The sequence below is a fragment of the Ambystoma mexicanum genome, chromosome 1q (genome assembly GCF_040938575.1).
Source record: "Ambystoma mexicanum isolate Mex_15411 chromosome 1q, UKY_AmexF1_1, whole genome shotgun sequence".
Taxonomy (NCBI): Eukaryota; Metazoa; Chordata; class Amphibia; order Caudata; family Ambystomatidae; genus Ambystoma; species Ambystoma mexicanum.
The window spans coordinates 1291766376-1291790577 of NC_090922.1; the positions used below are offsets into that span (position 1 = coordinate 1291766376).

The following is a 24202-nucleotide window of genomic DNA, read 5'->3' on the forward strand; positions in this document are numbered from 1 at the left end:
GGCGAGAGGGGCCCAAGAGATGTTGGTGTAGGAGGGGGAGCGAAAGATAGTGAGGACAGGATGGATGTCCTGTGTTTTGGTGGTGAAATGTGCTGCCAGGGCTGAGCAAAGGGCCTGGGTGGGTGCAGTTGAGGATGCAGCTGCAGTAGTGTTGGCCAGCACCCTGCAGACTTTAAAAAGTTCGGCCGTGTTGTTAGATGCCGCAGAGATACGGGCTTGAGTGTAGACTCTTTTCTTAGAGCGCATACAGAGTCTATATTGCCTTTGAAGAAAGTGGCACGCCAGTTTGTCAGAGGGTGCGCCTGAAGATTCCCATATCCGTTCCGCTGCTCTGCACTTGCATTTAAAGGCAGCCGGATTGGATTCGTACCAAGAGTTGCACTTTTCGGCAGGCTTCAGTCTGACCCTCATGACAGGAGCAAGAATATCAACAGTTTTGGAGATGGAACAGTGAAAATTCGAGAGGGCTGTATCAGGGTGGGATACAGCTGCAGGCATAGAAGGAGGAGAGTAGGTGGAGGCAAAGGCAGCCATCGACACTCTTTTCATGGGTCGCATGACCTCGAAGGCAGGAGTTGGTGTAGGGTGTGCCATTGCAAAAGGAGAAGAGATCTTCAAGAGAGAAAAGAATGATCAGTCCATGAGAGTGGGGTAGTGCGAGCAATAGAGTGGGGTATCCATGAAGATGAGAGCATTCAAAGGCGCGGGGGGGGGGAGAGAGAGAGAGAGAAAAAATGATAATAATAATAATAAAAATAAAAAAAATCTTGTAGCCTTCATGGAGAAGTGTCAAAACCCGTCACAGTGCTGTCCTTAAACCATGTCTCAGTAAGAGCAAGAACATCAAGGTCTAGAAGTTCAAGGAGGTGGCAGATGTCAGAGGAGTGCTTGACAGCAGAACGAGAGTTCGTGTGGCAACATGGAGAAGGTTGCTACTTTTGAGAGACTTATGAAAGATGGTGCAGGGGACAGAAGTACCCCCTTTAAGCGGTAAGAGTACCTGAGAGATAGGGGGAGGCAGAGGAGGCAAGGGTGTCAGTAAGGAGGGCACAGGCAAGGGAGCCAGGATAGTTCAAGAAGGCAAGGGAACCTTAAAGTTGAGAGTGACAAGGGGGAGCTGTGAGGGATGTGGTGAGCATAGTCGGTGGCGAGGCAGCCAAGGTGTGCATAGTTGAAAGGGGAGCCAGGACGGCCGTAGAAGTAGGGGGCAAGGGAGCCAGTGAGGAAGAAAGAGGAAAGTTGATAAGGCGAGGAAGGAGCCTATCAAAAATTAAGAGGTTGGGGTTGAGGCCTTTGTACCTAGATGGCACCATTTCGATAGACAATTATGATGGCCCTGGAGGTGGAGAAGGCCAGAAGGGCTTCTCAGTGGGTGCCACCATTTATGTGTGAAGAAGAGTAAGGAGAGAGCAAAAAGAGTCCATAGGTCGGGAGAAGGAATGACAAAGTGGATGTCTGTGAGAGTTTCTGTGGTGGAAGCACTGACGTAGGTATCAGCGATAGGAAGGCCTAGGTTGGAGGTTGGATGTCCTCCTTGACTTTCTTCCTGCCAGACTTAGAGAGAGGTGAAGGATAGGAGATGGGTGAGGGCACAGAGTGTGGTACACTTAACCAGGCAGAGCAGTTGAGGAACGTTGGAGGTGGTAGGCAAGGAGAGAACAGCCTACAGGGAGACACAGACAGGACAGGGAAGAGACAATGGGAGAACACGAGGGTAAGGGAACAGATAGCAGACCAGCCAGAGAACAGATGGAGGATAACTGGTCAGTACATTCCCGTGAAACAGGATGTTAGCACAGCTAAATTCGATTTTCAACAGCAGCAAGGCAACCTGTATGTGCACACAGCTAAATTTGATTTTCTATTTTAGGTCAACAGGTACAGGAGCACAAAAGTTACAGGGGTGTAGGCAGTGGGGGTAAAGGTTCAGGAAGGAGAAGGTGTTATGGTTTGGTGCTTTGGAACAAAAAGAGAAAGAAAGGTGCCTTTTGAAGATTTATAGAGATTGACATGAGTGGCACGAAGTCCAGAGGATGATGCAGGCAGTATAGAAATAATCCACACTTACGTGATAGCTGAGGGGGCAATCACATACTTCACGAGTGCCTGGAGGACGTACCAGGCGTCCCGGTGCATATTGATGGGTTGAGAAAAAGTAGTGGGGCCCAGCCAGAACTGGACAGGAGCAGACATGGCATTACTGTGGGGGCCTTGATGGTGAGGGGCTGGTTGGTTAAATAGGCCACAAGCTTCCCATTCAGGGAGGCAGCAAGCTCACCAAAGGTTTCAACACAAACATGCTAATGCAACGGCCATTTTAAAGAAACATTTTCGATTTAAGAAATAATGGCATGAGGGCGATTGAAGAGGTAAAAAACACTCCCAGCACAAATATGCACTTAGCAGTGTGGCGGCAGGAATTTCAAATTAAATGTTGTAGGAGTGCTGGCATGCTCAAGCGTTAGCCACAAATCTACTGATGCGTTACTTGAAGCTTCCAAATAGCCCATAGGGGCTTACTACCTTTGTACGTGTGTGGGAGCCAAGCTGCGCCATTCCACTGGTCACTCCTTTCCGCCTATGTCGCTCCCACAAGCTGCTTCTCCCCTAGGGTTCTGGTCACCTTACCGGGTTGTTTGCCCCTGATTCTGCCGGACATTCCTCCTCTCAGGGCCCCTCCAGGCACCCCACTTCACCCTAAGCTGCTGCCAATTATAGAGCAGCGGTGGCAGAAGTGCTCTGACTGCTTTTGCTGGGAGACTGCTGCAAGCAGCGTCTCAATCCCCAGGCCATACCGCCTGGCCTCAAGGGAGAGGGCTGCCCTTCACTTGGTTCTTGGAGCCCGCTCACGTTGGTTCTTGTGCTCGATTCCGTCTCCTCCACTCTGCCACTCCGCTGCTCTGGGCTTCCCTACCATAGCTCTGCTGCACCACTGCCCGTAGCTCCTCCCAGTGCAGCCGCCTGGGGTCTCGCCACGTGTTGTGCCCGTCACATGGTAGTCAAAACCTGCCTCGTCCTCTGATTTCACTCCTCGCCTGGCGCAGACTGCGGCTGCCTCTGCACGTCCTCTGCGGCTCCCTAGCCTTGTGGCCCCCCTTACGGCCTGCAGTGCCGGTCTCTGGTTTTGGGTCTCCGTTCTCCTTCGCCACGGGCTGTGGCCACTTCTCACTCAGCACAACGATGCTTCTACAACGTCGCAGACCGGGGACCCTGTCAGCATGGTTCCCGGGCCATCCATGAACTCCGCAAAAACTCCACACTTGTTCAGGACAGGAGCCGGAGCACCGAAATCAGTCTTCTATCTTGCCTGTGCCCGCTGGTTGCCTCCTAAACTGGATTTTTAATGCTCATTGAACTTTATACATTCATTTGTTGATCATGCATGATGGTTATCGGATAATCATCATCAAGGTCGCATGAAGAGAAATAGGGAAGCTTTAAAAACATACGAAAAAGACAGCACTGGTGTCTTGTTATTATTGATTGTAAGAAGTAAAATACAGGTACGTTGGTGATACCGAATGAATATTTTAATGAATGAATATTCTTACATGCCCATCGCACATAAATTGGGAAGATGTACTCTGCAGATGAAGGATTTATGTACTGTAAAGCCAAATGATACCTGTGTTTTGTTCTAGAAAATGGGACGTGAACAGATATTTAAGAATACTTTCCAGGGTGTCTACTCTGATCAAAAGATCTGTAAGGACTGTCCTCACAGGTTAGTATATGTAACATTGTTATCCTCATTAACAATAGCAATACCTGGCAGATTAACACCTAGGATTTACCATTTAGCATGATAGTTTTCTGCAAAGTTAGCATGTTTAGCATTCTTTCCCCTGACTTTTAGAGATATTTCATGCTTGATTTGTGAAGTACTGTATTTTTTTCAATCCTTTATTTTAGACTATATGTAGCCAGAAACAAAGGCAGTCTTCATGCCCTAGTTATTTAATGAGTCTATTCTTTGGAGGTCTCCAACCTCTTTATTTATCAGATATTTCTAGAGTGCATTGTGCCATGTTTTAGTTGTGTTTATTATGCTGCCATCATGCTTCTTAATTGTTTTATTGTCGTATTATAGAAAAAACAAAAGTGAAATTTAGAAAAACCTCAAACCGAGCCTCATGCATCAAACAATATGCGCATGGCAGTCAGGTGAAGGAATGAATCGGGGCTGTTTCTTATCCAATCACAATTTTCCAGGAATCATAGTGTGTGACAAAAGAAATAGACCGCCCTGTTTTTTCCACACTGGGGTGTCTTTTTTTCGGTTTCTTTATTTTCTGTGTCCCACATCTTAGTTCTAATGCATACTGTCCCATAGATTCCTCATGTTAGAAATATTAATTGAAGCTTGAACAGATCATCGAAACATTTCGCCAGCAGGGAGCGCTGTGCGACTCAAACCTTGTGATCGCTCAACATGACGCCAACATACATACTTACATACATACAGCTTGCCTCGCAACATTGATTCTGTGAAGTGTTCTGAGCGCATGGAAAGAAGGATCAACAGTCTGCTTCCGCAGAGATTTGATTAGATGATTATGACAAAATGTCTACTTCAAAACCATCGGGGTTCCACCGATTTGCAGACTGCAACACCAAACGTTTGCTCAACGACCCACACTGCATATGGCTTTGGTGCCTTGGCACTGAGCACGACATAGCTGAATGCAGATTGTGCCAATCTATGACACAGAGTGGTAAATGAGACAGTTTTAAAATTGCCATTAGAGCACTCAACCTTTAAATCACCAAGCACCACTCTCTCAAAATGTAAATCCTTAGAAAGCAGTAGCTCAGAATTCACCCCAAAGTCCCTAGAGAGGCCTATGAAAAGAAGCAAAATGCACCCGAAAATGCTCATACTTAAACAGATCATCTCTCCTCTCCTCCTCATCTTCGAGAAAGAAGATATAAGAGACCCTCTGAGTTCTGTGGTGGGTCAGAAATGAGAGGCGCAAAAACAAAGTTGTAATGTTTTCAACACTAGCCATTTTATTATAATTAAAGGGTTTGGTTAAAGGCCTTTCTGCCCCTATCCTAAAGAGAGTTTCCTTGTATAGGAAAGTAAAACTAAAGATCAGTCTGTGTCTCTTCATCAAAATTATGTAAACTGTCCTTGTGTCCAAAATATATCTGATCCTCACACTAAAGCAGACAATCTAAAGGTGTAAGGTTAGTGTCTCTACTTTAGTTTCAGAAAAAACTTTGCAAAAGCGAGATATGTAAATCCAGCATAACAATCCTTGTGTCCAGGGGATGATTCCCTTCTCCTGAACTGTCGGGTAGAATATTGAAAGTTTTCTGTTCAAACAATATCACTTCAAGATTAGTAGAAATGTCTTTCACACAACACCCTCTGAAGGGTTATGAAGTCTTTTTTTATTTTTTTTATAACTCTGTTTATTAAGTTTGATCAAATAAACAATATGAACATACACAACCAGCAGGGTCACAAGAAAAGCAATATACACAGTAGTCAGTATAAGTCATGCATGGAGCACCAAAGTTCCCGAATTGTGGGGGGGGATGTTCTCAGTAGGCAGGGCCGCCATCCTCTCAAGGACAGTCATTCGTAACTCGAGTTCAGTCTCTACTCCCACTACTTTCCCACTATATTTTCAGAAATTTTCGAGGGCATCCCCTTGCAGTGTAGATGCGTCGTTCCAGGGAGGCACATCTGCTTACTTCGTTGGACCATCAATTTATGTATATTGTGTCTCCAGAACCCAAGGTGGCCGCGGTCAATCTCTTCCGGCCCCTATAGCCACCCAGAGAAATGCCTTTTCATACTTGGTGAGGTCCATTTCACTCCAAACCCCCAATAGTATCAGTTTTGGGTCTCTCGGAACTGGGGACCCCATTATCTTGGAGAGTCTAGTGATGCACGCCGCCCAAAACTCCTGTAATAATCTGCACTCCCAGATCATGTGAAAAAAGGTGCCTTCGAATGGATTGTGTCCTCCAACGCATTCCACATTTTTGCCATGCAATGTCCACAGCTGTGCACTTCGGAAACTTTTTCGGCAGAGGGCGGCCTGTGTCTATGGCGTCGGGTCCATGTCCCTCAAGGGCCTCCGTTGAGGACGACGTCACAGGATGTTATAAATAGGACGTACGGCGCCCATAGCCTCAGTTCAGTTTTTTCCACGTGTTAACTTCGTGAGACTCTGCACGCCTTGTGTGTTTTCCTCTTTGAAGATGTCTTTCTCATCGACCCCTCCGATGCCGCGGTCCTGCTTCAAGACCTGCCAGACTGCAAGTCTAAGATGTCGCTCACCGACCCCCACCGCATTTTTTTGTGGTGCCTGGGCGAGTCACACGACACCGATGACTGCTCGAAATGCCAGCCGCTGACGGCCAAAGTCTTGCGGGAGCAGAATGGAAAGCTCCAGGTGGGTAGGGGCTCTAAGCCGGTTAAGACCCGGACTTCCAAGTCCAAGGGGGTTTCTACCGATGACTCAAGGGGTGACTCTCCGCGTCGGAAGGATTCCCGGGGATCTCGGTCCCGGAGTGGTTCCCGCCATTCGTCTTCCTCGTCTCAGCACTCACGGAAGCGCCGTCACTGGTCGCCTTCCCCGTCCTCCTCCTCGGAGGAGGGTGCCCCGAGGAAGGTTACATGCCCTACGAAGTCCTCGACTCCGGAGGAATGGGCGGCGTTTAAGAAATCCATGATGGCGATTTTTCAATCGCAGGACACAGGTCCGGTCGCGCCTTCTGACGAAGCCGGTCTGGATCGGTCTTGTTCCGTGTCTCGCACGCCTTCGGGTTCGCGACGCAACACATCAGGAGCTGAGGAGGTCCCATATGGACAAGGAATTGAAGGGTCACAAGAGACGTGTCTTTAGGTCTCGGTCCTCGTCCCCAGCGAGATCGCAGAAAACTATTGAGGGCTCGGGGCCGGCGTCGATTTGTTCAGCGCCCTGTCCGTCCGATTCAGACATCGACGCCTTGCCGTCGTATCAGCCCACGGCACCGTCGGCTCCTACATCGACGCCGAAGCCTTCGGTGCCTTTGGGAATTTTTTCTCAATTTGCCGTTGGAGTACCCAGACATTGTGGATTCTCCAATTAAGGCTACATCGAAGTCGTTGAGGCCGGTTTTGGCCTCCAGGCCCTCTTCTGTCCGCAGACCTGGGTTTCAACCCCCTCTGGAGAATATTTTTGAAGAGGAGGAAAGGAATGAGGTTGAGGAACCTGGTGACCTTGATGATGCTCCACGAGTCTCGGAGTATCTGGGCTGGTCTAGTCCTCCAGAAGACTTTGTGCAAGATGATCTGATGGCCATCTTGGATCAATGTCCGTCCTCTGACCCTGTTTTACCATTTCATTCTACCTTGCAGCCTGGGTGGCAGCTGCTTGGCAGTCCCTGGAATCTCTTCCGGCTGTGAATGAAAACCTAACTTAGAAATACTGCCCTTCCGTTAGCGGAACCAGCTATTTATCTACTCACCCCACTCCTAAGAGTTTGGTGGCTCAGGCGGCTACGGCTCCCTTGAGGCAGGCGGCATACCCTACCATCCCTCTGGATAGGGACGACAATCGCTTCGACGGTTGGGCCCGGAAGATATTTTCTGCTGGGAGCATGGCCTTGAAATCGGCCAACTCCACGTGTGCCTTGACAAGGTTTTCACACACTCTATGGAATTGTTTCCTTGGCGGCTGAGCATATTACCGAGGGGGAAGGGATGGTTTCCTTGCTCTCGTGCAAGATGGCAAGGATGCTATGTGTGAATCCCTTCAGTTGGGTTTGGATACGGCCGACAGTGTTAGCCGATCCGTGGCGGCGAGCACCGTTATACGCAGATTTGCGTGGTTGCGGAAGTCGGGGTTTGCTCCTGATGTGCAGGCCCGTCTTCTCAACATGCCCATCGGAGTCCTCGGTCAGCGCTTCCCCCTCATCCACTCGAATGACCCGTACCAGCCCCTTACTTAGCTCCCATCTCTCTAGCCTGGACAGAATTTTGCCTGTTTGGTCCCCCCTCTCGTAAATATGACTCCGGACCGACCAGTGGGCCGGCCGGGCATTATCCAGTCTGCCAGTTCCTCTATCATTATTGTTTGTATCTCACTGAGGAGTTTCACTGTTAATGTGGGAGGTGCGTAGGCTGCAATGAGGCCCCAGGTCTCTCCCCAGATATCACCAAGTACCACCACAAACCTACCCGTGGGTCTGTGTTAGGGAGAAATCTCAAAAATGTTTGATTCCCCTTACCTAAAGAGTCCCCCAGCAGCTTTGCTGCATTTCTAGGATATTTTTATTTTTTAACCTGGTAAGAGTGTGAGCCTTTTTTCCACTCTTACAGTGTTTTGCTATGTGTGGCGTCCCCGTGGATACTAGGTGAGCGTAACAGCTGACTACTGTCCCCCAGAAATAGGTAAAGTTGTCATTAACTTTATATAGTCACTTTAAACCACAGACCCAGTACACCCCATCTTACATGGATGTTAGGCAGAATCCAGTGCAGTTCCCTTAGGGAGCACTACAAAAGATTAAGACTATACAGGTATATGGAAGAAATCCGCTTTGGTATCAGTCTGTACTACAAAGATTTAGTTGGTAGCTGTGGCTAAGCAGTAGACTTATCTCAAGAGGGAGATGAGCAGTATTCAGGGTTTACACATTAGGGGCTCAGTACTATGGAACAAGGAAAACACTGACCAAAAGCTTTGTATCAAAAAGAATATGTATTTATATTACACACTCGGATGTTCACACACAAATCACTATTACTAAAGCAAGTTAAATCAGTCCAGAAAAGTATACACAACTCCCTATTTAAATTGTAGACAAGTTTGAGCAAGAGTGAAAACTGAGCAAAATGGCACAGTGAAAACCAAGCAGAAATGACACTCTAACAATTTCTCAAAAGGGAGGGAAAGGACAGATTATACAGGTTTAGACTCTTTAACACACCAGCAACACTTCCCAAGTAGATTGTGAACAGGTTAGGCAAGGCAGTACTTTAGCATGTAATACTGAGGTGAAAACCGAGCAAAATGGCACTTCACAAGTTTAAAAAAGGGGAAGGAAAAAGGTGGAGGTGGTTATAAGAGTTAGGTGCACCAACACATTTCTGGGTGAGAAGCAATCTAGAGAAGGCAGTTCTAACAGATTTAGCCAGAGTCAATAGGCCTGTGCTAGTGTCAATGGTACAAGGCAATGTGCCCAGCATCAAATTGTTCTAGTAGCTGCAGTCAAGTCTTTGTTTAACGGTTCGAAAAGGCAGTTGCAGAAGGTGAAAGACAATGTTAGATGATAGGGGTGGCCAGCCCAGTAGGTAAGTAAAGGATTTAAAATGCCTTTAGCGATGCCCAACGAAACGGGTGGCCTGGTGGAACAATGTACCATTAAAGTAGAAGAAGCTCCTGCGGTGGCGGTAGTTCCTGGCAGTTCCTGCAGTTAGGGAGATCCAGCAGAGGAAGAGAAGCTCTTGTTGTGGAGAAAGGTTCGAGTTACTGCACTGCCCAGGGATGAAACCAGCCGCGGTGCTGCCAAAACGAATAAAAGGTACGCTCCTTTAAATCACGGTTGTGGTTGACGGGTGCCTGGCTATGTGGTCTCCGAGTGCAGGGCACTGGTGATTCGACCAAGACAGGTCCTGGAAGGCGATTGGCGAACTGGTTGGCCCCACCAGCTCAAGGGAAGAAGACTCTTGGTTCAGTCGTTGCGGATCTCTTCAGCTTCTCTCCTCTTCGGTTTCTTAGTTCCAGTGGCAACGTCTTGTCCTCCAGTCCTCAGGACCCTGCTTTTATGCAGCAAGACCCCCATTCATACAGCCTAGCTGTCACTCACTCAGTGGTGTGGCTATCCTGGCTGGATAACCCTCCAGCCTATCAGGGCAGAGTGTGACCTATTTATTTATATATTTATTTATTTATTGTAATTCTTGTAATGCGCCAACATGCCCGTAGGCCTCAGGGCGCACATAAAACTGAACAAACAAACACACATGGCAAAGAAAGAAGAAGGGTCAAAGAGTTATTCCAGATTGAAGAAGTGGGTTTTTACAGCACGTTTGAATACAGTGCAGTCCTGATCTGCCGCATCTGGGCTGGGAGTGTGTTCCATAGAAGGGGACCTTGAGCGTCAAGAGTGGTACCTCCAAATTTGGCTGTCCTGTATTTTGGATGCTTGAGAATAGCGGCAGAGGATGAACGAAGATTCCTCGTGTTAGATTTGATGCTAATGCGGGCTGACAAATAAGTAGGGCAACAGAGGCTGAGGCATTTGTGGGTCGTGGTCAATATCTTGTGCGTTATCCGATGTTTAACGGGAAGCCAGTGAAGTTTTTTCCTAAAAGTGGAGATGTGTGTACGACGGGACTGATTGAAGATATTACGAACAGCATTATTCTGAGCCACTTGTAATGATTGGATGTTGGAGGCTGTGGTGCCCGCTAGGAGGCTGTTGCAATAATCCAATCTTGAATTAATCAATGCAGTGGACAGAAGGGCACAGTTTTCTTCCGAAATTAATGGTCGAATATAGCCTATTCTTTTATTTATAAGACCGCAGCTAGATTTAATGCTGGAGACATGGGACTTCATAGAGAGTTCTTCGTCAAGAACGACGCCCAGGGTCTTGACTTTCTTCTGGACGAGAATGGTATTGTCGGCAAGATGGAAACTAGCATAGTTGGAGTCGAGTTTCACCCAGTTGTTTTTTGATGCCACGATGAGTTCAGTTTTTTTGTCGTTCAGGGCAAGAGAATTACAGGCCATCCAGTCTTGTATGGCTTTGTATATTTTATTGATGGTTACTGTATCGCTGCTATAGGAGCCACTCAGCTGTATGACCACCTGAGTGTCATCAGCGTAGTTCGTGTATTGCACTCCTAATTTGTTTAAGAGGTCAAGAAGGGGACGGATATGAAGATTGAAAAGCAGAGGCGATAGACAGGAGCCCTGAGGAACTCCGCATGTCTGAGATATAGGAGAAGATTGATTATCGCCAACACAGACCCTAACCATTCTTGGACCCAGAAAGGAAGCAATCCATCTGGATGCAGTTACGGAGCAGTTGGCGACCTCTCCGAGCCTTGACAAGCTGTGATCAGCTAGGTCGAAGGCTGCGGAGAGGTCTAATAACATGAGCAAAGCAGCTTGATTATTATCAGCTATGCTAGCCAAGGTGGATTTAAGATCTAGCATTGCTGTCTCAGTCCCGTGACGAGCCCTATAGCCCGACTGATGTTATACTGATGTTAACAAGATGTTATATTTTTCAACATGGGTTGCCTAGGTAACCCTGTCCAGGGTGCCTATTCCCCCCTCCCACACATCCTGTCTACCCCAGATTCAGTGGCGCCGAAAGGAGGGCTTCTGTGCAGATGCCCGCCAAAAGGACGAACAAAGGATCCCCGACCTGGGTTAGGATTTCAGAGAAAGACACGAGAAATAAATATTATTAAAGTTCTGGCAATAAAAACCTACCGGAGTAAAGTTAGTATTGAAATAAACTGGCAGTATTTTCCATAGGGAAATATTTGCGGTCAAATATTTACGGTAGTAACCACTGCCACCAGCCAGAAACTTTGGAGAGAGGGACTGTACGGTACCCCCTCGAAAATGAACACCAGGGAAAAACTATTAACCCTTCCCAGTACTTCCATAGTAAGATGGTTTGTACTGGTTTTGTTCATAACTATTGACCAGTAAAGTCAATGGTAACTTTACATGCACTAGGAGACAGTAGTCAGTCCCAGGGTATGGAGTCTGTTTGGGGGTCGCTACGACACCCCTGTGTTACTTCACTGAGGGTGCTGTGTAACACACATGTAAAAAGATTATACCTATGAGGGTGAGAAAAACCCCATAGCCCATAAGCACACAAATAGGGTAACATACATCAAAATACCACTAAGAGTTTGAAAAAGAGTCTCCCTCTTAGTAGGAGTATGTTAGGAAGAATTCTCTGTTTAGGCTGAATTTCCTAACCTAGTGAGTCCCCCAGCAGCTTTGCTGGATTTTTGGGGTTTATTTTTTTCTCCTGCCAAGAGTGAGACTCTTTTACCCTCACTCTTGGACATGACTTGAGAGTGTTTCTGTGACTTGCTATGTGCTTATGGGCTAGGGGGTAATTTTCCCCATAGGCCATCATTGGTTTTTGAATGTGTGTTACACAGCACCCTCAGTGCAGTAGCACAGGGGTGTCCTAGAGACCCCCAAACATAGACTCCACACCCTGGGACTGACTACTGTCTCCCTGGGTCTGTAAAGTTACCATTGACTTTACTAGTCTTAACTTAGGAACTTAACCAGTACAAACCATCTTACTGTGGAAGTACTGGTAGGGGCAATTAGATTGCCCCTGGGTCTGTTGTCGAGGGGGTACTGTCCCGTCCCCCCTCGCCGAGTTCTGGCTGGTGGCAGTGGATACCACAGAAATATTCCACCAGAATATTTCCCAATGGGATTTCCCATTGTTTTTAATGCACCACTTTTCGGTGCAATGTTAAAGATACCGCCGGGTTATTTATTTAATATAAATTCACTGGTTGGGATTTTTTGCCAGAACCCGCCGCCAAAATGGCGTCTAGGTTCACTTCAGTAACCCTGAACCCGAGTCGAGCCTTTGTTCCACTTTTGGCGGGCTTCTGCACAGAAGCCCTCCAAAGTGGTGCCATTCTGTCTGGGTACCACAGGGGGTATGGGAGGGGGTTTAGGCACCCTGGACTGAGTTGCCTTGCCAACTCATGTCGCACTCTAGTGTGATTGGCCCAAGTGGTGAGCCACCCCGCTCACCACTTAGCATGTTTGAGTGACAGCTAGGCTGTATGAATGGGGGTTTGCTGCATAAAAGCAGGGTTTTTGGGACTGGTTCTTCAGAAGTCGCCACAGGACCTAAGAAGCCGAAGAGGGAGAAGCCGAGCCGACCTGCCAAGACGACACCACCGGTGAAGCCCTGCAGAACCGTCTCACCACTTTTCCCGACGACAGAGGAGATCTCCCGCTGGAGAGTCTTCTTCCCTTAACTGGTGGGGACAACCAGTTGCTGCCTTCTTTTCGCGTCCCGAAGCATCTCGTGGCCGCCTTGCCTGTGCCAAGCACCCTGGCAACCGGGATACCACTTTTTACCTCAACCGCGAAAGAGGGGTAAAAATCCTTTGTGACCGGAAAACTCCACGGCTGGTCTCTTCCCTGGTAGTGCAACGATCTGCAGCTTTCCTCCACGACGGGATCACCTCTTCCCCTGGACGACGCCGCGACTTACACCCACTACCAGGAACAACTACCACAGCTGGAGGATCCTTTCCACTTTTAAAGGTACTGTGTTCCGCCCGGCCTCCCTTGCCACCGATTGTACGGGGTAGATTTAGCCCTCGGCTCTCGAACCTGGGTAGGCCTGGGACACCCTAACTAAACTTTTCAGAACCGTAGTAAAACCCTTTTCTCTCACCTGCAAAGACTTGTGACATTGTGTGATCTTGGGCACATTTTCGCCTGGCTCCCTCTAAAGCGGGCCCCGAACTAATTCTCCTTGTTCCACCATTGACTGTCTTTGCTAACCTTATGTGAAAAGTGTTTTACCTTACTGCTCTCTTTATTTCTGCCTTTTCCCTCCCTTTTGGTAATACTTGTTGGAGTGTCATCTAACGTTAAGCGCTCACCTCTGTTTGGAAATAAGTGGGCTTAACTTAGAATTGTCCAACAAATGATTAGGGATGTACATATGAGTAATAGTAACTGTGTTTGACTTTCTTATCTTTTCTATTGTGCTAGTGTAATTTATGAGTGTACCTTTAATAAATAAGTTTATACTTTTACACCTAGCTCTGGTCAGTGTTTGCTTGTGCTACTGTGCCTCTGTACCTATTATGTATTCTCTGTATACTGCCTAACTCTTCTTGAGGGAAGTCTGACTGCTCAGCCACAGCTACCACAGTGAATCTGTGTGGTACAGACTGCTACCAAGTGGGTTTACTGCCAACACCTGTAGACTTAAATCTTTTGCAGTGGTCCCAGAGGGAACTGCACAGGTTTCTGCCTAACAGAGTAAAAAAAAAAACCCTGAAATCCAGCAAAGCTGCTCGGGAACTCTATAGGTAAGGGAAATTAGCCCTAGAAGAGAATTCTCCCTAACAGTGATGGAGTTCCTTCTGTCACTGGCCTCGTCAGACCTTCAGGTTAACACAGTCAAAGGGTATTTTGCGACCCTATCTGTGTTCAAGAGGTCCTCAGACCAAGGTTCCTTCTTTACTGTTATGGTCATTTCCCAATTCCTGAAGAGCCTTCTCAATAAGTTTCCACCAACCCCCTTTGTCGTCCTAGATTGAGAATTTAATGTGGTCTTGACCGAGTTGATGGCGGCTCCATTTGAGCCTATGCACTCATGTTTTTTGCGTCGGTTATCCCTTAAGACAGCCTTTTTGGTAGCAATCACATCTGCCAGGAGGTTTAGAGAGCTGCAAGCTTTGTGCTGCAAACCTTCTTTTCTAAGGTTCCTTCGTGAGAAAGTTTCTCAAATTCAGGCTCCTTCCTAAGGTGGTTTCTGAGTTTCACCTGTCCCAGTCTCTCGATTTGCCTGTCTTTTCCCCTCCTCCACATCCCTCGAAAGAGGAAGAGCGGTTCCACCGCCTTGACCCGAAGAGAGCATTAAGCTTCTATTATTTGTATTTATTTATTTAATAAAAATAATAGATATTGGTTTTTCAGTCTACGTATTTCAGTATGGGCTTCTAAACTTGGCATATCTTCCTTTTTCAATTTACAAATACCAATTCTAAGCCAACGCTTTTGTCTTTGGATTTCAATATCAAATGGACAATCATATCTTTTTATGGGCAGCACTAGGGTAGTTTTTCTTTGTTTCACATTTTCACACACCAACCTCGTTAGTCATGCTTCAATCTCATCTTCAGTATGGAGACCTTTACAATCATTGAACAGAAGTGTTAGCTTTTTACATCTCTTCATAATATTACGATCAGACCATACCACTCAATTACCTGCTTGTTTGGGTTCCAGACCACTAGTAGCATATTGTTGTTCCCAAAGCACAAGCACAAACGCAGTGCAGCATGATCACTATAAACATTCTTGCCAATGCGTAGCCTCTTAATGATGATAATCAATTGTGAGTTACTACAGATAGTATAAATTAGCCTCTTTGTTTCCACTTTTCGAAGTAGTTTGACCTGGAATGTCACCTATTGTACGTTCATTTGATATGACAATATTCCATAGTTCTAAGAAACAAAGCCACTGCTTGCCCTTCGTATTAACAGATTTCTGCAATGGTACACTATCTGAGCCAATAGTGTCAAAGGATTCCTTTGAGTGTTCTCTGCACCTTGCATTGAAATCTCCACCAAGTAATATACCAGAATCAACATCTTTATACCAGTTTGAAATTGAGTCAATTGATTCTAGAACATCATCAGTCATTAGTGTACCTGGGGGGGTCATACACGTTAATAATGAGCATACGTTGATTATTATACCACAGCTAAAAATTAATTCAACAGCCATTACATAATCAATGGTGTCTGGATGTTGAATTAAGCTTGTATGTTGCTCGCACATCCGAGTTTCGGAGGTCAGACCAGTTGTTTGTGGCCCATTCTTTATCTCAAAGGTCTTGCCATAACAAAACAAACTCTGTCACGTTGGATTGTTTTGTGCATAACCAAGTGTTACCAATCGGCAGGCAGTTATCTTCCAGCAGGCATCAGGGCTCACTCAACCAGAGTCGTTTCGGCCTCTACAATCTTCAAAGGTGGGGTTCCTGTTAGGGACATATGTCGGGCAGCCACATGGTCATCCTTACATATATTCACCATGCACTATACCTTGGATGTTGCACGGGGAGCTGATGCACGGTTTGGTATGGTGTTCTACAGAAGCTACTGGTGTAAATCTTTCTGCCCACCTCCGTTATTCTAACTGCTCGGGGAGTCCATCAAGGAGAGGAATCTGCGGCAGAAAAGCAATCCATTGAAGGAGAAATTACTCACCGTAATGATCTTTCTATGGATTCTTTTCCCGCAGATTCCTCCTCGACCCTCCCATCCATCCCCGTTCAGAAGGTTTTGTGCCTTGTCGCCTCTGTCCAAACGAGAAGGCATCTGGTGATGGCTCTTAGATGAACGCTTCTGTCTCATTAATTTAAAAAGAAATTTTTTCAATCATTGTTGTGTGGGATCGCCCTTTTGGGATGTATCCTGGTTAAGTTTTTTACCTGCTGATTAGCCTCCTCCTGTTGTTTTCACTTATGCAGCGTTCAAGCGCGGGGGGAAAGGGTGAACTGAAGCATGTATCATAGGCACCTGCTATATATACCTGACATCACTTCCGGAGCCGCCGATCGAGAGCCGGACAAGACGGATCGAAGGCTTAGTCGAGGTCCACTACGCCTCCTGGCAAAAAGTTTCCGACCAGCAAAGCTGGATGGTGGATATCTATCAAGATGAGGAATCTGCAGAAGACTAATACATAGAAAGATTATTACGGTGAGTAATTTCTCCTTTCCAAGCATGAGGGTTTTGAAAGGATGGCAAAAGGGTCTCTTCTACACAGCAACTTAAATGATGGTGTTTTAGCACAAGGATGAGAAAAATGTTATTTTCCAGCATGGAGTCTGGCATAGATTCACATGCTCATGAACATTCCCCGTCGTCAGGCCGAGAATCCTTGGTAAAGAAAAAACTGTTTCAATTTCACTTACAAACTGTCTTTCTCCCATAAACCAATGATTGAGCTCTGGGTCATACTGCCTCCAGCCAATGACGCCCTCTCCCTAAGGCCCTCCTCTGGCAGCCACCTTCAGATTTTTACTGCACGTTCAAGTTTTGGGAGGCCTCGTGTTTTGCTCTGAGAACTTTTCTACTTTTGCATGCTTTTTTTTGTAAAAATATTTCCTATTTTTGTCAAATAGAGCCTGTGGGCTCTTAGTTCCTGTGACTGGCAAACAGGGATCTGTTGTCAGCGTCATTCAATGCCCCTCAAGGGCAAGAATCGTTAAGATTCTAGAAGTCATCGAAGATTCTAGAAGTCCATCGGGCATACACCCCACCATGTCTGAAGAAAAGGGCGGAGGTTCCCGCTTCAAGCTCGGGTCCAGCAGCGGATTGAGGAATGTGTTTGTGGAGGGAAAAACACACCCAGTGCCTCTACTTTTTCCACCTGGATCACAAGGAAGCAGATTGTGAGATCTGCCTTGGTTTCACCAAGTGCACTGTCAAGGATCGGCACCGTAGATTGGCGACATGGCTCAACGCCAAGGCCTCAACCCCGTGTGGCAAACAGGAGCATGGTTCACCCAGGACCGGCCAGTCCGAGGAGCGGACTTCTAAGTCCTTTGAGGGTGCCCCATCTGTGAGGGCCTAAGACAAGGCCAATCATTGCGAGTTAATTTCCGTTCGGGATGCCGTGGAAGCGGGTCCCGCGATTAGCAGGGCGCACTCATCTTCTCCGTCTGCCTCCATCTCAAGTCATCGCTCCAGCTCCTCCTCAAAGAGCAAATCGACTAACCCGGGGAAGCTGCGGGAAAAGCCAGAGAAGACCAAGGCGCAGGCTAAGGTATTTGGCCTGCCCTTGAAGGCCCAGGCGGTCCATGCAAAGTCATCTTCGACGATCGAGCTGGTGGCTGCTGCCCTCTCAAAGGCGAAGGGGGCTGGCCCGGTCTAGGAGTCCCCGACGGAGCCCAGAGTGGCCGTCCCTCCCAGGCAGGAGGCCTTGACCAAACCGGTGGAGAAAACGGCAGAGAAGAGGATGCCAGCCCTGTGCCCAAGTCTGACCCCTCAGGATGCAAAAAGGGGTGTGGGGGAATGGAGGCCTCTACCGTGCTCCAGGGCACGGAAATGTCTTTTTCGGACGAAGAGGACCGGTTGTCCGTTCACACGTTCCCGCAAGACGTGTGGAATGACAACGGTGGAAACGTTGAGGACGACGACAATGGTGGAAACACTTAGGGGGACGACGACAGCGGGAATGGCGACAGACGTGGGTGCTGGGCCATGCAAGCCTACCCTGACACCTCCCAGGGACGTATCGCTCGACGACATTTCAACTCTCCACATGCAGGTGTCGGAGATCCAGAAGAGGATGCCTATGGCACCCCCGGCGCCGGCCCCTGTGGACCCGAGGCCTACGCCAAGAGAAGGAAGCAGCACCCTATGCCGCCTCATCAACCACTGCACATGCCCTCTCTCGATGGACACGGGGACGGACATGGCGATGACGGACACGGATGAAGGCGGCAGCGTTTCCCTGCCGCTGAGGGCTTTCCCCGGACGAAATGGGATAGTTCCACGCCATGGTCACCCGCACGTCTGAGCTCTTCCAGCTGTCGCCAGAATAGACCAAGAAGGAAGGTTTCCTTCATCAACGCTCAGAGGCCAAGAAGAAGACCATTCTGGCGGTGCCCCTCCTGGGTGACATTTGGGATGAGGGCCTGGCGCTGATGAGGAACCCCACCTCAGCCCCGGCGAAGAGAGACAGACTGGAGAAGTAGTACCGGGTGAAGGAGTCTGCACCCAAGTGCCTGCGGTCACAGCCCGTGCCGGACTCAGTGGTCTCGGCGGCTGCGAGGAAGAAATCTTCGAATCCCTCATCCCTTGCTTCTGTTCCTCCTGACAGCAAGGGGAAGATGTTGGACGCCATGGTTTGAAAGGTGATCTACTCAACAGCAAGGATGCTCAAGGCAGCGAATGCACTTGCTATCCTGGCCAGATACGACAGGGAGCTGTGGTATAAAATGGCCCTGCTTCTGGAGTTCCTCCCTGACGACAAACGGGTCGAGGCGCTGGAGATCCTTCAGGAGGGCGACGTGGCATCGGACCATGCCATCACCGTGGCCCTGGACATTTCGGACACATGGTTCCAACAGATGGGGAACGGTGTCGGCCTCTGTCGTCGCGGCTGGTTGAAAGCCACCAACTTTCGGCAGGAAGTTCAGACGAGGGTCCTGGACATGCCCTTCATTGGGGACAATCTCTTTGGGAAGGCCGTCGACGAATCGTTGCAGGCCATCAAGACCGACATGGAGACTGCCCGTGCCCTTGGCACACTTCAGCAGCATCGTCCTTCCTTTCATGCCTCAGGAGGGAAATCCGGCAGGTCGTTGAAGGGTTTCGGCAGGAGATCATCCTCTTACCACCAGCCCTCCCGTTCGACAATCCAGGAGGCTTACAGGGGTCGTGCCAAGGCTTTCGGGGGTGGCTGATGTCGTCATCGCTCCCAAGGCAGCACGCAGGCCCTGAAGCAGGATTAAACTGGCCAGGACGTCGGGCTCCCACCCATGCACCCTTGCAGGAGGCCGGCTTTCGGGCTTCGTCAGTGAGTGGGAAAAGATCTCCTCTGACAGATGAGTGCTGGACGCTCTCGCCCACACAATCACTCTAGAATTCCAGCAGAAGTGTCCGCGGATACCACCGGTGGCCCGGCAGGACCAGCACATCCCTCAACTCCTGCAGGAAGTACGGGCCTTGTTAAAAAAAAAAAGGGGGGGGGTGCGATGGAGCGGTTTCCAAAGTGGCTCTGGTGCTCCAAAGTCTACTCCAGATACCACTTTGTAAAAAAGAAGACCGGGGGGCTGGATGCCCATTCTCGACGTGTGGCGTCTTAACAAGTACCTCAAGTCCCAAAAATTCAGGATTGTCACGTTGCAGCACATGCTCGGCCAACAGGAGGAAGGAGACTTCCTGACGTTGCTGGATCTGGAGGATGCATACTTCCACGTTCCCCATTCACGAGTAGCATCAGAAGTTCCTGTGCTTCATCGTACAGGGAAAGCACTACCAATTCAAGGCCCTTCCCTTCAGACTGAAGTTGGCGCCCAGGGTGTTTACGAAGTGCCTTGCACCAGTGGCGGCCCATCTGCAAGGGATACATGTGTACCCGTAACTAGACGACTGGCTCATCCGCGCGAAGTCACGGTCGAGCACATGGAAAGGACCGTCCGGCTGCTGTCGGGTCTGGGATTCTCTGTGAACTATCCAAAGTCCTGCTTGATTCCATCACAGAACATGCTGTTCTTGGGGTCCAGCCTCAACAGTCTCCTTTCTGGCAGCCCCCCCTGAGGAGAGAATAGCGGCCATTCTGGGCAAAGTGCAACAGCTTTTAGCACTGAAGCCTGCCACGGTACAGACCATCAGGACGCTACCCGGTATATTGTCGTTGTGTATTTACCTGATCAGACTCTGCAGGATGCGGATGCGACCCCTTCAAGAATTCCTGGACTCTCATTGGATCCAGTTGTTCGGAAGTTTCGCAGACGAGAATGTTCTCAACAAGGAATTCCGTTGAATGTTAAGGCGGTGGGGCATGCGCTCCAACATCTCTGCAGGCACAGATTTCCCTAGCCCCCCATACCAGGAGACTGTCACCATGGACGCTTCCCTGGAGAACTGGGGAGCTCACACCAGACGTCTCCACGCCAGAGGCCTGTGGCTATCGGAGGAGAGGGATCCCCACATCAGTGTCCTGGAACTGCAAGCTGTGTTTTGGGCCCTAAAGTTGTTCCTCCCATCCCTCAAGGGCAAGGTAGTGATGGTCTTCACTGACAATACCACCACAATGTTCTACATCAGGAAGCAGAGGGGCCACAATGTTCCACACCAGGAAGCAGGGTGGCATCAGGTCCCCAGCGCGCTCCATAGAGGCGCAGGATTTGTGGCACTGGGACGTCACCCAGGGGATGTTCTTCATTCTTTTTCACCTGGCGGGAATCAAGAACACCTTCGCTCTTGCCATGAGTAATGCCAGAGATTTGCCAGCAGGTTCCACCAGTCAAGGAGCATGGGGGACGCGTTCTCCTTCCCGTGGGAATGCCTGTTCATGTATGCATTGCTCCCGTTGCAGCTACTGCTGCGAGTCATCAATCGACTCAAATGGTGCTGTCGCAGGATGATCGTCGTCGCTCCCGACGTGGCCGAGGCAGATTTGGTTCCCCGGACCTTCTCAGCCTGTTGTCACTGCCAGTCAAGCTGCCTACACCATAACCCAGGACCGCTGAACCTGAAGGCCTGGCTCCTGCAGCTTTAGAGTTCGGTGGGTATGAGCTGCCGCCGGACTGCAGGGTGGTCCTTGCCAGGGCCAGAGCATCACCGACTCAACTTCTACGGGCACAAGTGGAAACCTTTCACAATGGTGCTGCCGGGCGCAGAATATGAACCCTCTGAAGGTCACAGGCCTGCAGATTCTTCGTACTTCTTGTCCTTGACCAAGGTGGGCTGCTGCACGCCTCAATCAAGGTTCATCTGGTGGCTATCTACCGCTACACCTGATCTCCGGGACGGTCTTCTCTTTGGTCCCACCGTCTTATCAAGGAGTTTCTCTAAGGACTATTTTGATCATTACCGCCGGTGAAGGCTCCTGCCCCGGCATGGGATCTCAACGTGTAGTACTGACAATGCTCATGAGGGCCTCCTTTGAGCCTATGCATCAGGCCCCTCTCAAGTTTCTGTTGTGGAAAGCAGCTTTCCTTGTGGCCATCACCTCTGCCAAGAGAGTGGGGGAGATCCAGGCCCTTTCATGCAAACAGCCTTATCTGAATGTTCACGACACAAGGGTGGTGCTGCAACGCACCCCTCCTTCATGCCAAAGGTTCTGTTGGAATTCCACCTCAATGAGCCTTTGGTGTTGCCTATGTTCTTTCCGAAACCTTTGTCGTCGGTTGAAAAGACTTTGCACTCGCTGGATGTGGCTTGTGCTCTGAAATTCTATGTGGCACGCACAAAGAGTTTCCAGAAGACGTCTCAACTTTTCGTGAACTTTGGTCCTGTGACCATGGGAAGACCTTGTCCAAGGCTTCCATCTCCAGGTGGCTCTCTGGCTGCATCACACACTGTCATTGGTTGGCACTCGACCGCTGTCCAGCCGTCTGAGAGCCCATTCCACCAGAGCGATCGATGTGACGGCGGCGTTCCTGTCTGGTGTGCCCCCGCTGGACATCTGCAGGGCTGCTACGTGGAGGTCCACGCACACCTTCACAAGATTCTATTGTGTCGACAGGGATTCCAGAGTGAAGTTCAGGGGTTCGGCTATGCAGTGCTACGCAACCTGTTAGCTTGAACGTCAGCCTGGTAAGAGTATTTCCTTCTCTTGAACCTTGCCCTCTCCCGTGCTTGTGTAATGTTGTACTGCTATGTATTCTTTATTCATGAGCATGTGAATCCATGCCAGACTCATGCAGGAGAAGGAACAAGTTACTTACCTGCAACTATTGTTCTCCAGCACGGGTCTGGCATGGATTCACATGCGAAACCTCCCTCCTGCCCCTCTGCGGCTCTTCTTGGTCATACTGATACTTTGTGCTACCACATCTGAAGATGGCTGCCAGAGGAGGGGCTTAGGGAGAGGGCAGTATGATCCCGAGCTCAGTGATTGTTTTATGCGAGAAAGACAGTTTGTAAGTGAAAGTGAAACTGTTTTTTCTTTTACGGAGGATGTGCGGCATGACGACAGGGAATATTCATGAGCATGTGAATCCATGCCAGACACATGCTGGAGAACAATAGTTACAGGTAAGAAACTTGTTCCTTTTCAAACCATGGTTTCTTTTAGCCAACTATTTTCTTCAGGATGGCAAAAAGTGCCTTTTAAAGAATGAGTGAGGAGGCTAGTGTGTTAATCCGTGGAGGCTTCCACGTGCAGTCTCTTTTCAGTGTTGCCTGATTTCAAGGAGGCGCCCTTTGCTGCACTGCAATAAGTTTCAGCAACGCACAGAGCGCGTTGCAGAGTTAGGAGGCGAGTGTGGTCGTCCGTGGTCTGCTGTGGGATCTTTGTATCAGTGAAACTAGCCTTGGCTTCTAAAGTAACCAGAGAGTAAGCCTTAATCCGTACACTTTTTCTGGATTGTTTGACTATTAGTTTATGGGAGCTTTGACTTTTGCAGAACTGGGCGCAAACAATTGATGCTTTCCTTGTCAAAGCAGCGTCTTGAGGAAGGAGGGTGTTGCGCTGTCCTGGACTCTTTCTCTGTTTTCAAACCTTACGTGTAGTACCACACATGTTTAATGACTGCAGCGCAATAATTAAATAACTGAAGCACTCTAAGTAAAGTGGCTGCTGCCTCGTCTAATTTTTTCTGATATTTAGGTGCCATTGGTTCTTTCTCGTCATAACGCTAGTGTTATGTCTTGTCATTATGGGCCACTTAACCGGATACCTGGAATTAAGGGAACAAACAGATGTCTATGATATATAACCTGCGCAGCAGTGCACTATGGTAGTACGACTTAAGAGTGCCTGAATTAGACAATGTGCCTGCGCAGGAGCGGTTCATTACTCCTCAAAACGGAACACGATCAGCGTTCCGCGACTCAGTAACGACCGTTCGAGTCCGTGCAATCAAAACTTGCCGTGTTGCATCTAATGCACTCGTCTGTAATGGCCCAAGCTTACCAATGAGTTCCCCCAAAGAGGCTCAGGACTTAAGGACCGCATTTGTAAGCCGCCCGGAATACACACTAACTGCAACAAATATAAAAAGAAAAATCAATTACTATTTTACAGAAAGGAAATGCCGTAGCTTGGATGACTCAGATCACCAAGAATGCAACGTAGCGAACAATTTGCTGCAGAATGCTGAGGTGGGGTTGGGGGGCTTGGTGGAGATTTTAAACAGCGCAACTCCAAGGGAAACTTTAAGACTCCCCCTTCAGGTCCCTTTGCACAAACTATAACAATAAGCCCTATTTTGGTTCCGGATATTCAATCTCCGCTATTGGACATCCTTGCAATTTTTGCCTGATAAGAGGACACTGTGTGCATTGGAGCCTGAAATCCAGCCAGGCTCTCACAATTTCACATCAGCTTTAAACTTTGTATTGACCTCTTTGTTGAATGTTTGAGTCACTTAAAGGAGAACTGTAAGTTAACTCAGGAATCCTGATGGAGTTAACTAAGGAAGTGGGTGGTTGTGGATCCTCGCTGGTAGATATTAAATCTGCATTAAACACAATAGTAATGGACTCTGTAAAAGAATTGAAAAGGGATTTAAAAAATCAAAAGAATGACATGAACGATTTGCATGGAAAGGTAATGGAAATCAATCATCGTTTGTAAGTAATGAATAAAAATGTATTAGCCCGCTCTGATAAATCTAAATAAGTAATTTCAATCCCAAGATAATTATTATTCCATCGGTTGTGGAGGATGGGAACCAGGAGTTAGATGACACTCCACTTTCAGAGTCAGTACTAGAATAATTTAGAAGATTGGCTCATGTAGCTAATGACTCT

At 48.4% G+C, this 24202-nt stretch overlaps 1 protein-coding gene across 2 annotated transcripts in view; it reads left to right on the top strand.

The window, feature by feature from the left end:
• Positions 1 to 24202, top strand: part of USP24 (ubiquitin specific peptidase 24) — a 2799104-nt gene that overhangs the window by 1626275 nt on the left and 1148627 nt on the right. For both annotated transcript variants that reach the window (XM_069642114.1, XM_069642115.1), the window contains exon 45: positions 3642 to 3724. In XM_069642114.1, coding sequence (XP_069498215.1) covers positions 3642 to 3724 — 83 coding nt within the window. The remainder of the gene's footprint in view (positions 1 to 3641; positions 3725 to 24202) is intronic.